Source organism: Argentina silus (genome assembly GCF_951799395.1).
Source record: "Argentina silus genome assembly, chromosome: 18".
Lineage (NCBI taxonomy): Eukaryota > Metazoa > Chordata > Actinopteri > Argentiniformes > Argentinidae > Argentina > Argentina silus.
The window spans coordinates 10,235,241-10,251,835 of NC_139672.1; the positions used below are offsets into that span (position 1 = coordinate 10,235,241).

Here is a 16,595-nt window from a genome sequence, read left to right on the forward strand (position 1 = left end):
GCAGTAGTACTAGTAGTAGTACTAGTAGTAGTAGTAGTAGTAGTAGTACTAGTAGTAGTAGTAGTAGTAGTAGTAGTAGTAGTAGTACTAGTAGTAGTAGTAGTAGTAGTAGTAGTGGTAGTAGTACTGTAGTAGTAGTTGTAGTAGTAGTATACAAAAGTAGTATATCGAAGTATACAAATGCTTACTTTAGAGTAAGGTGGGTGTAGTGTTTGATTGGTTGGTATTGCGTCATCAACATGAGGAACCCTGCACTTTAAAAACAAATGCTATATACTAGTCATTGTGCTGTAAATTGATTGTAAAGTTATTTACTTTAGTAAAGGTAAATTAGGTAAAGTAATTATCCTTCACCCATACAGTCCGAAGATCTAGATTTTCCAATATTATGTGTACAGAATGTTTAAAAATCGTATTGCATTTGTGTATGACCAATAAACTTTCAACACAATTTCTGCGAAAGCAACAAGAGGTATGGGCCAATGTTCAGGCTTTGAACAAAGACAATGACAGACTTTACAATCACATGGTTTTACATGTATTACCATAGTACTGTACAGTATCTCCACTGAAATCATATTCATTTTTGGAATTTCGCATTGAGGTTGCTTGCTATCTGAATGTGAATGTTTGTCTGATATCAGACGGTTATATAATTACAGCTATGCTATGGGGCATGATCATGATCATTGGAAAAACAATATCTCTTTTCACACTAGGTTGTCTCAAAAAATATTGTGTATCCGGGACCACTGAGGAATTAACAGTGCTCTACATTTCTGGATACACCTCAGTATATGCTTTGTATATGATTATGTTTATTACTTGATATTTTCATAAATTAAAACTTCAGTGCGGTGTTTTATCCACTGACAGTTAACATCAGCTATCTTCTTCTGTCAAATAGGACATTGTGTACAGTACATGCATTCCTGCTTCTTGACCACTGATTTCATTCACCATTTGTGAGTGGTCTCTGCCTCAGTTACCTATTTGCCACTTGTAAATGCTTGTTTTATTTAGGTGTTGATATTGTATGTGCAACTTTTCAATACAGCATAAAGCATGCCCTTATTCAATAAAGCTCATAATGTCTTCTATTATTTTGAATCTCTTCAATGAGAATCTAATGATTAGGTCGATGAAAGCATTGTTTTTATCTGTATGCAAATGAGTTTATTGTAGTAGTGTATTATTTTATTATCTATTATAAACTACTCAGCTCCACTGTCTATTAGCATGAGAACCCTAGAAAGCTGTGTTCCTCAAATTTTGCTCAGCAAACGCTCATTGGCTGGACCCCTGTCCTCCAGAAAAATACCATTACTGTTTCCTCTCTATGGGCATCCAGACAAGGCGGAAGACCGACCACACATATCGCTAACAAACGAGGGAATTGCTTATAACACAGTTTCGACATCATTAACCTATATATAATTTTTTTTAGGATAAGTAGATGAGATCTAGTTCAATGTTTGTGCGGAACTAAGTGGGTTGGTGAGCCGTTGCCAAGACTAGGTGCACCGCCTTCCACCCACCAGTCTAGCCGTCAGTCAGTTCCATATCTCCGGTATCTGTTTTGGTTCGATAGGCGGTGCGCGCTGTGAACTTGGCAGTCAGTATTGATACAGTACTAGAGCTTGAGTGATCAATGGCGGACCCAGAACCAGTCCGAAAGCATGTGGAAAAGAAACCGGAGGAGATTGACGATGCCGAGTTGGCACTGAAAGGAATTAATATGCTCCTCAACAACGGCTTCAAGGAGAGTGACGAGCTTTTCAGAAAATACAGGTCGGTGCAGCCGCCGCCGTGCCATACACGAAATTTAACGTTGCAAATGCAATATCAGTATTAGGCTATAGTAAGTAGGTAACCAAATGAATGTGACGGAATATGAAATTCTATTCTAATCTGGACGTGTTTAATACTTTCAATAGTTATTTCCGGACACTGTTGATAGACAGGGAAGCACGTGAAACAGATTAATTTGGCTGCATCGACACATCTAAATTGCATTAGCTGTCTGTTTTGTGTTTTGCTTCTGCAACGCATGTTGTTGTGTTGACAAATAAGTTATGTAACAACAGAACGTATCCCCCACTCAAGCCAACTGCATGGAATACACTGTTGCAATGTTTGTTAGTCATTTGTTGTGATAATGTTTCTCATTAGTTTGTGACAATCTTTTCATTGTACAGCACTTTTAGTTCCAGCATGCGACTCATTCAAGTATGCAAGATGTGTCAGTACTTGCTGACATTGACAACCTCCAGATTAACACTTTGTCAAGTGTTCGAGCATGTGTGCTAATGTGTGTATCCAACCAAGTACACAAACACTACACTTATTGGAAGAGTGTATCCTGAACTGAACAAGAGGAGGACGGTGACAGGGAAGACATTTGCAGGTCTTATGACAGGCAGCGATAGAATTCTGAAGTGTGAACAATACATTTACATTTATGGCATTTAGCAGATGTCTTTCTCCAAAGTGACTTACAACAAAGACCTTTGTCTAAGTAAGTGAATCATCTATCCATCAGTCATCATAAGAAAAAGTAATCTATGCTATGACCAGGGGCAATTGGCAGTCACAATGCTAAAAGACATTTTATTTTTTTAATTTATTTATTTACAGGAGAGAAACTGTACAGGGGGTAGTGGGGAAGAAGAGTTTTCTAGGAGGGACAGTTAAGATGTAGCCTGAAGACATGGGTCTTCAATCTACCGTGGAAGATAGGTAGTGACTCTGCAGTCATGACATTAGTGGGAAGCTTGTTCCACCAGTGGGGCGCCAGGACAGTGAAAAGCCGTGGCCGAGTAGTGCGGCTGCTGCATCCACGTAGAGGTGGCAGTGCCAGGCGGCCAGACGAGGTGGAAGATCGGAGTGGTCGGGCAGGGGTTTGGGGGCTGACCATTGCTTGCAGGTAGGGAGGGGCTGTTCCCTGTCCCCTGGCGGGCACCAGGGTCTTGAATCTGATGCGAGCTGCTACCGGGAGCCAGTGAAGGGTGCGAAGGAGGGGGGTGACATGGGAGAATTTGGGGAGATTGAACACCAGGCGGGCGGCAGCATTCTGGATGAGCTGCAGAGGTTTGATGGCGCAGGCGGGGAGCCCGGCCAAGAGTGCGTTGCAGTAGTCAAGGCGGGAGATCACAAGTGTCTGGATCAAGAGTTGTGCTGCTTCTCTGGTGAGGAATGGACGTATCCTTCTGATGTTGTAGAGGAAGAATCTACAGGAGCGTGCTGTCGCTCTGATGTTCACTGCACAGGATAGGTGGTTGTCAAGAATCACCTCAAGATTCTTGGCTGTCTGGGAGGAGGTCACAGTAGAGTTCTCTACTATGATGGAGAAGTCTTGGTGAGGGCAGGCTTTCCCCGGGAGGAAGAGCAGCTCCGTCTTGTTAAGGTTGAGCTTGAGGTGGTGGGCTGACATCCAAGCAGAAATGTCTGCAAGACACACAGAGACATGTGTTGCCATCTGTGAGTCAGAAGGGGGGAAAGAGAGAAAGAGTTGGGTGTCATCTGCTTAGCAGTGGTAGGAGAAACCATGTGAGGAAATTAACAAGCCTTAAGCGATTTGGTATAGAGGGAGAACAGTAAGGGCCCTAGGACGGAGCCCTGGAGACCCCAGTGGTGAGGGTCACCTGGTAAGAGTGATTGGCCAGGTAGGATGCAAACCAGGAGAGTGCAGAGCCAGAGATGCCCAGTTCTGAGAGGGTAGAGAGAAGGATCGGGTGGTTTACTGTGTCGAATGCAGCAGACAGGTCCAGAAGAATGAGAACAGAGGAGAAGGAGGAAGCTCGAGCAGAGTGGAGGGCCTCCGTGACAGCAAGGAGAGCAGCCATTACTCTGCAGTAAATAACAAACAGCTTCTCTTTATCGTCACCCTCCCAAGCTCTCTCTTCTTAACTGTGTCACAGTAGACATTTCTCTTCTGAGTGGCTCTCTCAAGCTGCTGTGAAATACCATGGGTTCTTCTCTCCCCTCAGCATAGATAGGCTAGACTAGGCCTAGACCTTATTATTGGGTCATGCAGAAGAGACATTTCCATTCAGTGTTTGCATTTTCTGTTAGGAAATGTTTCTTTTTTCCCCTCAAAGGCTTGCACAAGGGTGTTAATGGAAAATTGGTAAACCCCTTACACAAGTGTTTTTTGCAGTATGCATGCATTGCAGAATCACATCTCTATTTGAGTTTAAGGGGACTATCATGACATGCACCCGTGACAGCAAGGAGAGAAGTGGTAGGAGAAACCATGTGACCATGTGAGGAACCATGAGAGCAGCTGGACTGAACTAAAATGAAGGAGAGCACAATTCTGCCAAATAGATTATGTGTATAGTATAAGGTGTATAACTCACTGTGTATAGTTTTAACAAACAGTTATATATATATCTTCTTATCACTGCAATTTTACAGTAGCTGCACTCAAACCAGGAGCACTGTTTCTGAGGTGACAGTGGTTGTATGCAAAGCAAGCTACACACTTTCATGTGTGTCTTTAAACTAGGTTACTATGTGAAGGTAAACAAGTTTGTTACTACATTTGCTACACAAATAGTGAGCCATTCCACTCCTCAAATGTCATCTCAATAGGCCATTGTTGACTTAGCTTCATTATTTCATATGTATCTAAATTAGACTAATTGTAAATTCAGTCAGGAAACTTACATTGGTTTAATCATGTTTAATGAAAATGGTAATACATTTAGGTTCCGTAAGTAACTCTCATAGCCAGTTTAACCATGGTGGAGTGTTGCATACTCTGCTCTTTTAAGCCTTGTCCCTGAGACGTGATGATGTTTGCTTACGCCTGAATCAGCTGTCTGTCACCTGTCCGCTGTTCGACTATAAGTGTCCCGGCTGAACTTATGTAAACTTCATTTTGAGCATTTAGGTCTGGTCTCACGTACTACAAACTGTCTTGAATTGAAGTAGTGGGCAATATCAGCCAGATCACATTATTGTTATACAGTAGGCCATATCTAGGATCAAGTACTACATATTTGATGGGTATCAGCTGTTAAGTGCCAATCGGCGCACAGTTGGTCATTATGGTGACACAGTTAATCAGATACACACACTCACACACAGCCATGTCTCCTGCTGTTAGCTTGAATGTCAAATCTCCCACTAATTGCGTTTAACATGGGGCTACATACTGTGAATGTTGCATCATAGGAGATTAGAATGATGTGACACATGATATTGATAGCTGTAGAAAAACAAGCCACTGACTTATCTCGTTACTGATACCCTCCCCCATTCTATACCACTAAATATGAAATTGTGGAATGGGTAAGAAGATACACTACACTATATTGGTCATGATAATTCCTCACTTTATTCTGTACTTCATAGGGTGCATTGTTGTCGCATGTATCGTGCCTATTCAAGTCAATTCTCAGCTACTCTTTTCAAGGCAGGATATAGTAATACCTTTGTAGAACCGGTACAACACTACACTACATTCTTTTGAAGCAAAATGGTACTTCGAGTCATCATGAAGGCAACTACTATGAAGCCTTTTACAAATCACATTGCTTATGTAATTGCTTTTGCCTGACTGCCTGATTCTCATACCTTTTGAACACTTTGTCCATTCAGTTGTTTGTACAATGAAGCAATTCAGATTGTATTGCTGGAGGCATCTCAAACTTTGCTGACTTGAAATAACACCACTTCACCCTTCCCTTTAATGTTTTAGCTTTACCGGCCAAAATTATCAAGCCTATCTGACATGTGTCTCTATTATTGACATTAGAAGGCACTTTCCTCAACTCTCTCTCTCTCTCTCTCTCTCTCTCTCTCCCTCCCTCCCTCCCTCTCTCTCTCTCTCTCTCTCTCTCTCTCTCTCTCTCTCTCCGCCCCCTCACAGGAACCATAGCGCGCTGATGAGTTTTGGAGCCAGTTTTGTCAGTTTCCTGGTGAGTAGAAGAGGAAGAGGTGACGGATGATGTCATCATCTCTCACTGATTTACTGCACTGTCACCTGAACTCCATTACTTCTTAATCCTGCAATGCAGATCAACCACATGTCGTTTGAGCTGGACGAGAACCCAATGTCTTATAAAGCACAATGTGTCAAATACATAGCATAACAATATTGACTGGTTCAAGATAGTCCTACTGCTTTTCCTGAAGCTCCAAGCATTTAGGCCTACATTGTATGGGGCTAATACACAACTACAGTATTATGTTGTATGTTTGTATGGAATAATAAAACCATAACTGATTTTGACCCTATAGAGGTAGTTCATAATTTACGCTCACACAGATAATAGGCCACTTAGGATTCCCCTCAAGTAGACCTGCTGTTGATCTCCTGCTGTGGCACCCTACATGCTTGTCATCAATGATTCACAAAGCTTACGCTAACTGGCTCGTGGTGAGCTTGAATACAGTTCAAGAGAATAAATGACTCGCGCACAACACAGAAATATAGAAAATGAAGTTATCGGTGATTAGATAGGTCATGCATGCTTTTTATCATTGTATGCAATTCATGTGACTTTTGTTAAGAAGGCTTACATGATGAATCAGGAATATTGACTGCTATGCTGTGTACAGTAACAAATGCCAGAGAACAACTATGACTGGTGTGGTGGTTGTTGTTGTGCCTGTGTAGAATGCCATGATGACGTTTGAGGAGGAGAAGATGCAGACTGCCTACGTGGACCTCAGGGCCACCGAGAGGCTGTGTGAGAGCGACAACGCCGGTGTCATTGAGACGATCAAAAACAAAATCAAGAGGAGTGTGAGTGCAACATGCCTCCCCATAAATACACACACAAACACAGAAAAGCCATGTCACTGTAACTTTCCAAGGAACACACACCTATTGACTTTACCACACCCAATTCCACCCCAGTCTTCCTACCGCAAACACCTGACAACAGTATCAGCTGGGCAACCATGTCGAATATTTTTCATAGGCTCCTTGTCGGTCTGCCAGTCTCCCAGTCAGGTTCACATTACCTGTATTACCACTTTTCAAACTACTGAGCTGACCTGACGCGAGCTGTACTGTGCTGGCTTTGTACTGTAAGGCATCCGCCACATTGACTGTAACAGTGATGTGAAGGAAAATGTCTAAAGGAATATGTCTTAGGCCAGTACAATACCATTTCCATCAGCCCTACAAACGTATAAAGCTCATACCTGCTCTATGTAATGTAATACACAATCTGTGTCCCTGCTCTGTCCAGATGGACTCCCAGAGATGCGGAGCCGCGGTGGTGGAGCGTCTCCAGAGACAGATCATCGTGGCAGACTGCCAGGTCTACCTGGCCGTGCTCTCCTTCATCAAGCAGGAACTGTCCGGTGAGCCCACCCTCCGAATCCCGTCTGCACACACTGTACAAACTGTAGTCTTCTATCGATCTGACTGATTGGACCATTTATACTGGATAGATTGGTAGCGTCACCCAGACTTTCTGAATGTGCTGTATCATAACATTTAGGACATTTAGACACAGGTTAGGCCTATTAATCCTAGACTGCAAAGAATCTTCAATTGAGAGACTACCACACTCTCGCTTACCCGAAACCTCAAAACCAGCCCTTAGACTTACTGCTATTTTCCAGACAGGGTTTTCAATATTCTGAAGTCCTGTTGCTTTTGTAATCGTATCTCATTGATTTTCCACCGCAAATTCCTCCAGCGTACATCAAAGGAGGCTGGATCCTCCGCAAAGCCTGGAAGATGTACAACAAGTGCTATGCTGACATTAGCCAGCTGCAGGAGGGCAGCAAGAGGAGGTCCTCCGACCAGCAAAGGTCCTCATCCCCCTCTGCATCCCCCTCTGCGTCCCCGTCCCCGTCCACCGACCAGGCCAACCACAACCACGCCACGGCCGCACCTCAATGTACCGCCGGTGTCAGCCCCGATGCCCTTGACCGCCTCAAGGGTTCGGTCAGCTTTGGTTATGGCCTCTTCCACCTATGCATCTCCATGGTGCCCCCACACCTGCTGAAGATCGTCAACCTGCTGGGTTTCCCCGGCGACCGTCACCAAGGACTCTCGGCCCTTACGTATGCCAGCGAAAGTAAGGACATGAAGGCCCCACTAGCTACGTGAGTAGGTGTGCCACACTGTGCCTGTCCAGGGGGAAACAAGTTGTTACAATAATGGTTCCTTGCTTGTGTTAATGCTATCAGTTGTGGTGTTGTGTTAGTTTGAGCTGTGTTTGGGGTCATGGTTGTGTAGCAATTCATTGTTAGTAGTAGTAGTGATATCTAATGGATTTAGTTCTGTGCTAGTGAAACCTTGATCACTTGATGGATTGACACTGTAAGTTGAGAAAGTAAAATAAACCGCAGTGTTCTGGAATGATTCAGACCTGTGCTGCTTGCACGAAGTACTGTATGCAGCTGAATGTCAAATATTACTGATTCGTATTGAACAGCATCACTGAGTCACCATACAATGATTAGACACGGCCGTCTGGTCTGAATGTGGTGAATGTTTGATTCCACCCACACACACACACATCCTCACCAGAAGGCATTGCTTTTAAACAGGCATCCAACACATTAGCACTCTGCCACTGGCCAAGACCAACTACTCTAATAATAGATTATTAGATATAGATATGTCTCCATTAAAGTCTGGCCAATGCACAATGACTGTCTTTGTTTTTGGTCGTGTTCAGTATTTTAAGCGTGTGATGGTACATTCTGCAGAGATTTTTGTTGTTATCAATGTGGTCAACTGTTTCTGAGTTTTGCAGCAGTTGTTTCAGCAGTTGTTTCATTGTATTTTTACTGAGAGTATTTTACAGACTATAGTGGCTGACTCTGAGGGCTAATTTCCTGGACACATATTAAGCTTAATTATAGACTAAAAAGCTTCTTCAATAGAGAGTGTCTTTTGGTCAAGGACTTGACTTGTCTTAAACTGGGCCCAGGAAAATGCCCCTTAATGTTGGTCTCAATGACAGTGGTTTCTCTACCCATCTGGCAGGCTCTCCCTCTTGTGGTATCAAACGGTAGTGCAGCCCTTCTTCGCATTAGATGGCTCAGACACGCAGGCGGGTCTAATGGAGGCTAAGGCCATCCTCAAGAAGAAGGAGGCGGTCTACCCAAACTCCTCCCTCTTCATGTTCTTCAAAGGCAGGGTGCAGCGCCTGGAGGTAAGGGCCAGTTGGAGAAGAAAGACACCCGTGTCTTGCCTGGTTAAGGCTGTAGTGTCTCGCTCTACGTCCCAATTCTTCCCCCTTTCCCCTGAAGTGTGCATTTGTGCATTACCCCTCATGGATTTCATTGAAAGCATAGGTTTGGTGTGCTCATGGGCTCTTACATGCTATGTTTTTAGATGTGTTTTGAGGTCAAGGGGACAAGGGAAGAGAATGGTAAAGCAGGGCTGGTCTTAACTGGTCCCTAACTGCCAAATAATTCCGGAACACTCACCACCTAGTGCCAAGTGTTTTATGTGGTATTTACCTGGCTTTGATTGACTACAACATGAAGCGTCATCATCTAGGCATTTTTGGTGAATAAAGTTACCTCTGGCACTCTAGAATGTTTGGATGACTTTAGTCACCCTCGGCACTAAATGAGTTAAATCCTCATCCCCTGCCTCTCTTCTTCCAGTGTCAGATCAACGGTGCCTTGACGTCCTTCAACGATGCCTTAGTGCTGGCCACTGACCAGAGGGAGATTCAACATGTGTGTTTGTATGAAATAGGTATGGCGTTGTGTGTGTGTGTCTCCCTCTCCGCTTCAACACTGACCACAGCTCAAAAACCTACACACCATTGATCCTTGATTGCTATAATTATATTCTATTAGATGATATTCTATTATGCTTTTATTTATTTTTATTTCATTGTATTCGATTCTATGATTAGATTTGGTTTCTTTTCAGGTTGGTGCAGCATGATCGAGCTGAGCTTCAGTGACGCCTACAGGGCCTTTGAGAGGCTGAAGATGGAGTCACGCTGGTCCCAGTGCTACTATGCCTACTTAACCGGAGGTGAGAGAGAGCAAGGGTTAGAGGTCATGCAGTTAGAAGTGGAGGTCGATGTGTCCGGGTTAGTGTCGACACCCACCCCACCATAATCTAGAGTTTATCAGTGATAGTTCTGACCTTCCATGGACTGTAAATATTCTGAGCTGGTGTTTAATCTGTGTGTTTGACGTCTACAGTTGTGTACTGTAGACATCTAAGCTGCCTTGTTGAGGTGCTTCTAACCTACTCTTATCAGCGATAGTGCTATGCTAATACATCTCTTCCTGTAGCCTGATCATGTTTTATGTTGGTGTTGAATACAGTCATCTGTACGGTGTCTTATAGACACTAAACCCTGGGTGTTTCTCTGTGTGTCTGTGGTGTGCTGTAGTGTGTCAGGGAGCTACAGGGGATCTGGAGGGGGCTGCTGGTGTCTTCAAAGACATCCAGAGGCTCATCAAGAGGAAGAACAACCAGATCGAGCAGTTCTCTTTGAAGAGGGTGAGTTGTGACCCCCCCCCCCCAGCGCATTTCTATATAGATCCATTCATTTGAGTAATTACATACATGAGCTTAAGGTATTTTGCTCTCATGAAAGGCAGAGTGATCTGAGGTCATTGTGTGGAGGAAATGGGCAACTGTTTTGATACTCATTTTCAAGCGTTCTTGACTGGGATGATTAAGAGCAGGTCCAGCACTCACCACATTTCTGTTTGTTATGTTTGTGTTTGTGCGTCTGTGTGTGTGTGGACAGGCTGAGAAGCTAAGGGAACACACCCCATCCAAGGAGCTGTGTATCTTGGCTGTGATCGAGGTGCTGTACCTGTGGAAGGCCCTGCCCAACTGCTCCACCTCCAAGCTCCAGACCATGAGCCAAGGCACGCACACACACACACACACACACACACACACACACACACACACACACACTATGAAAGTATACAGAGTATACACCCAGAGCGCAAATACATAATCTAACTCACGAGCACATGACCACAGCTTTGTTTTTTCCTGCTTGTTGAGGATAACACAACCGTAGATACTAACCCTTCTCACGCGACAGAGCTGAGCCGAGCGAAGATACGCATCCACCATAGTTGCTGAAACAGTGCAGGAATGGACAATGTGAAAAACTATATCTGAGCCAGCACAGTATGGTTCGGTACAATAGTGTGAAAAGGGTACTAGAACACACTCTATCTACATTTCTATCATTGAAGCTATCATTGAATTGAATTGCTGAGTAGTCCTTTTGACACTATGAATATGAATTCCCTGAATTTGGAAGGAAGCTCAGTGGGCTCTTTGTCTGCTTTCAGTTCTCCAAGAAGTAGATGATGTGTCATGTGCCGGCCTGAAAAACTTGCTCCTCGGTTCCATACACAAATGCCTAGGAAACACAAAAGACGCCATTCAGGTATATTTCATCCCCAAAGTCAGATTCTTTCAAAATGCATGTTGACGAATTATACCAAACGCATTATTTTTTCTTCCAATGTTACCACTATGGTGAGGATAGTGGTAGTAGTTCATGAATGATTGAATGTTGCAGTGCTTTCATTTGGCTGTGAGGGATGAGGTGGGCCGTCTGAACAACTCGTACGTGCAGCCCTACTCCTGCTACGAACTGGGCTGTGTTCTACTGGACAACCCTGAGGTGAGATCCAACTGTGTTTCAGAGACAGTTTGAATGTTTATAGTGCAAATGTGCCAGCCCTGGGATTGTGTATTCGTGTGAGTGTGATGAATATTTGATTGAGTAGAGGCATGGAGTGTATCTGATTGGTCTTTCTCTTTCAGTCTGCTGCAAAGGGCAGGGCACTGATGCTCCAAGCAAAGGTAGAGTACAAAAAATATATTTTTCTGACCTTCAGTGTATCTTCTGTTTTTCAGAAAATTCCTTCCAACTATTTTGAATTATAAAGGACGGTCACTCGAGATACATCTTTAAAAATGTTTTTATACATTATTCCTTCTATATGTATGTCATTGAACCTGTGTGTCCTTGCAGGAGGACTACGCTGGCTATGACTTTGAGAACAGGCTCCATGTCCGCATCCATTCTGCTCTGGCCTCCATCAGGGAGGTGGCCCCACCCTGACCCCTCCATTGCCTAACATCCACTCTAGCTCTGCAGTGGTGCTGGAAGGAGATTGAGACAACTCCCACCTGAGGAGCCATCACCACAGCATCATGGCACTGTGATGATTGATTGCCATGTATTTGTTACAGTTCACATAATGTCTTTTTTTTTTTTTTTATTATAAATGTGCCAACAAGTCCTGCATAGTTTACATTGAGTGTTTCATGAAGGAGTAGCTAAAAGTTGTGTATTTGTTTGTTTTAACCAGATCAAACAGTAGCCTACAGTAGTCAGATGGAGATAATGCTATCCAGATGATGAAATGCCCCTTTAATGACTTCAGCCTATTGCCAACACAAATCATCTGTTGTAACCATCCGGCCTTAACTCAAAAATGTAGTTACTTGTCACCACTCTGCCACTGCCATAAGAGGGGTCTTCAGATCTCTCGAGTCATATTGTATTCTTTCCCAGGAGATTGGAAGGGGTCAGAGCTAGATAGCCCAATATGTGGGACATCCCTTTCTGACATTAAGCTGTGACAAACCAGCAATAACTCAAAAGAAAACTTGTTTGAAAAGTGTGCCATTGCAACAAGGCATGTTGTGTTATGTTATGACTTTAATAACCATAGTTCTTACAATAGTTGCAGATCCTGATGTGCTATTCTTTGTGTGAGGATAAATTGATGAACGTCTTAGGTTCATAAATTTACGTCTTAGTTGTGTCATAACCCTTAGGTTACTACTTATTTATAATATTATCTATAATTATCTATAATGTCCCCAAACTACAATATGTTACCAATTGTAATACGTTTTAATTACCCTTGTTAAGCTACTGGAAGGGAAACTACCTATTTATATCAGTGTAAATAAGTAGCTACACTGAGCGTTTTATAGATATGTTGCTTAGCTAAATTATGTTGTCCCTTTGCCACTTGTGTGTACAACGTGCACCCTTTACACTGCTGTATTTTTATTTGCTGGAAACTGGTTTTCCTTTGTTGGTTAGGGGTTCCTTTTATGTAATACATTTTGTTTTTAAAATAATAAATCTCTTAGATGAATTGAGCAAAGTTTATTTCGTTTTTATGGTGTATTTATTATTTTGTGTTTGTTTTTCACGACGCGTGAACTTCAGTAATAATGAGCTTTTCAGCAACCTTTTTACGAAATTGCATTTTATTTGTAACCGGATACAAAGACTGTGATATTACTTTTTTATTTATGAAAGATTACATGTATTGTATTTACAACTATGTAGGCCTAGGCCTTAAGAAAGACTGAGCGACAAAATTCTACAGACGTCTCGAAAGATCAAGGCAAGTAGCCTACCCGGCTACGTCATTTTTGGCCGCGCACTGGCTATTATGACGACATCGGTAAGGGTTTATCAATCGTAAGCAGTTCATCATTAGTGATCATTTGGTTACTACCAACACTTTGAATAACACTTGAAGCCTACCAAGCGTTCATCAGACGACCTCGTTCTTCACATGTAGGTTTTTATTAATCTATACAAAGTTATTGAACACTTTCCTGACTGCCGAAGTATTATGTAATGATTTCGATTTGTTTTTCTTCCCTTAATTTAGCGGAAATATGAATCATATGGCGAGAGTGATTATTCCCCCGGGCTTGAAAGTTTTGCTGGAGTCGCTGAGCAAGGCTGTGGTGCGGTCTCAACCTGAGAATATCCCCCACTTCGCATCACTCTACTACAATGCGCTTCTCGACTTCAAAGCAGGTGCGTCCCGCTTGAATAGGTCGTAGTGTACACTACTAACTACTAACCTACCGAAAATAAGTCTACTCTGACATTTTCGTACTGACCCCCTCTCATTTTGCATTGTACTTGACAGAGAGGCCAAGCTTGGATCTAGATGATCTTATAAAAGAATTCAAGGAAACCACAGGCTCTCATTGTAAGTTGAATTGCTCTCTTTGAATTTAGTAGGTCTGATAAAGTTGAACGTTTTATGTCAAACTTTTGTTGTTGTTAGTGTTACTGTTGTTTATTTGTCATTATTTGAGGTGGTCAATTTCATAATTGTCATAACTGATGTGTGCTTGTTTCTTTTTCTGCAGTCTTCAAAAAAGCAAAACCACCCCAATTAGTGGTCCCTGCTAGTCCCATCCAGGACAGGGAGGCTGGCCGTCTTCTGATGGAAGCTAAACACGACCACGCCAGGCAGCCTTTCCCGTTCATCCCCGAGACCTCTAGCCAAGACCTCCAGCCTGCTGACCCTTCAGTGCCCCCTGTTGACGCTGATGAGAACAAGCGTGACCTGGCGGGCATGCTCTCCGCCACCAACATCACCATGTCCTCCGAACCCATCCCCCCGGAGATAGCCGCGAACCTGGCTGTGTTCCGCCGCAAGCACAGCACAGAGAGTTCCCCTGGAGACAACCCTTCCGGGGACGAAGAGGGTGACTCCCCATGCAACATAATCCATTCTGCCCTTTTCGAGCGCGTCTCCCTCAGTGAGGTCAACCAGGAGGTGGATGCGGTCATGATCAGAACAGACGCCCTCCCCGAAGAGGACCTTATTATGGTGCAAACGGAGGACGTCCCAGAGATTATCGTGTTCCAAGTTGACCCCCTAATGGCTGCAAGGGGGTCAGTGACCTCTAATGAGGTTCCCTCAAACGTCTTCATCGACTCAAGCTGCTGCTGTGACATGACTGGTGGACCCCTGGATGACGCACCGCCATTGGAGGTGGTTGGTACCTCTCAGCCTCTCCATCCAGTTGTCACGTCCAGTGACACATCTCCTATGGTTGAGGCACCAACTGCCATTAAGGTGGAGTCTCAAACCCTTAGAGACGAGGTTCTTCTCCCAGAGGACCACACCCCAACTGCTCCATCAGAGCCAATGGAGATGACCTACTCTCTCCCAGTGGCCTCACAGGAAGTCCCTGCCTCACCCCCCACTGTGGTTGATGCCCCTGCTCCGGCTGTACAGGAAGTAGAGGTCGTCTTACCGCCACGGTCCCGCTCACCGACTTGTTGTCTGGTGTGCCCTCCTTCCCCAGTGCATGGTGGGATGAAGAAGTGTTCACCCACTCAGGCGGTGGAGGAGATGAGGGCTCCTGAACCAATCCCAGAGGAGAGGGAATCTCCCGTCCTGACACCTTCCCCTCCTCCTGCAGCAAGAGAGGAAACCGAATCCTTCGACCTCGTTTGTCCCAGCACTGCAGCGACAGTCGAGACAGTAGAGTCCTCCAATCAGATGTGTGGTTCTTCTGGCATCACGGAAAAGATGGAAGCATCCAATATGGTGTGCCCTCCTGCTCTGGCAATCGAGGAGACAGAATTCACCAATCTGATTATTGAGCTGACCGAAGAGACCGAATCCGCCAATCTAGTATGTCCTCCTTATGCAGTGATGGAGGAGACCAAACCAACGAATCAGATATGCCCAGCTACTGAAGTGACAGAGGAGACCAAACCAACCAATCTGATATGCCCAGCTATTGTAGATGAGGCACCAACTGCCATTAAGGTGGAGTCTCAAACCCTTAGAGACGAGGTTCTTCTCCCAGAGGACCACACCCCAACTGCTCCATCAGAGCCAATGGAGATGACCTACTCTCTCTCAGTGGCCTCACAGGAAGTCCCTGCCTCACCCCCTACTGTGGTTGATGCCCCTGCTCCGGCTGTACAGGAAGTAGAGGTCGTCTTACCGCCACGGTCTCGCTCACCGGCTTGTTGTCTGGTGTGCCCTCCTTCCCCAGTGCATGGTGGGATGAAGAAGTGTTCACCCACTCAGGCGGTGGAGGAGATGAGGGCTCCTGAACCAATCCCAGAGGAGAGGGAATCTCCCGTCCTGACACCTTCCCCTCCTCCTGCAGCAAGAGAGGAAACCGAATCCTCCGACCTCATTTGTCCCCGCACTGCAGCGACAGTCGAGACAGTAGAGTCCTCCAATCAGATGTGTGGTTCTTCTGACATCACAGAAAAGATGGAAGCATCCAATATGGTGTGCCCTCCTGCTCTGGCAATCGAGGAGACAGAATCCACCAATCTGATTACTGAACTGACCGAATCCACCAATCTGGTATGTCCTTCTTATGCAGTGACAGAGGAGACCAAACCAACCAATCTGATATGCCCAGCTACTGTAGTGACAGAGGAGACCAAACCAACCAATCTGATATGCCCAGCTACTGTCGTGACAGAGGAGACCAAACCAACCAATCAGATATGCCCAGCCACTGTAGTGACAGAGGAGACCAAATCCATCAATCTGGTGTGTACTCCTACTGAAATAACCAAGGATATCAAGGTGCCTGTTCCAGTGGCACCTGTGGAAACCAACTACCCCAACGTGCTGCCCCCACACCCCACGGCATCAGAGGAGACCCAGGCCACTGCCACCGCTCCAGCCTATCTGGTCTACCTCCCTCTGCCCGCAGAGCTAGCCAAAACCCCCAGTTTGGTGTGCCAGCTGGGTATAGGACAAGAGGAAGCAAAGAGCTTCCCTTTCGTATGTGTTCCGATGACCCCAGCAGAGCTGCCCATGACTTCCAGTTTTGGGGGAGGCACAACTGCTCA

General features: G+C 44.7%; 1 protein-coding gene across 1 annotated transcript; it reads left to right on the forward strand.

Moving 5' to 3' along the window:
* The first annotated feature begins 1,360 nt into the window (after window positions 1–1,360).
* LOC310818606 (tetratricopeptide repeat protein 39C-like) lies at window positions 1,361–13,107 on the forward strand. Its single transcript, XM_083689603.1, has 14 exons — window positions 1,361–1,791; window positions 5,879–5,927; window positions 6,629–6,757; window positions 7,209–7,323; window positions 7,665–8,076; window positions 8,966–9,134; window positions 9,595–9,688; window positions 9,869–9,976; window positions 10,344–10,453; window positions 10,707–10,830; window positions 11,272–11,369; window positions 11,505–11,609; window positions 11,753–11,791; window positions 11,964–13,107. The coding sequence occupies exons 1-14, from the start codon at window positions 1,652–1,654 to the stop codon at window positions 12,051–12,053; spliced, it is 1,782 nt and encodes a 593-aa protein (XP_083545729.1). The 5' UTR covers window positions 1,361–1,651; the 3' UTR covers window positions 12,054–13,107.
* The last annotated feature ends 3,488 nt before the right edge of the window (window positions 13,108–16,595 follow it).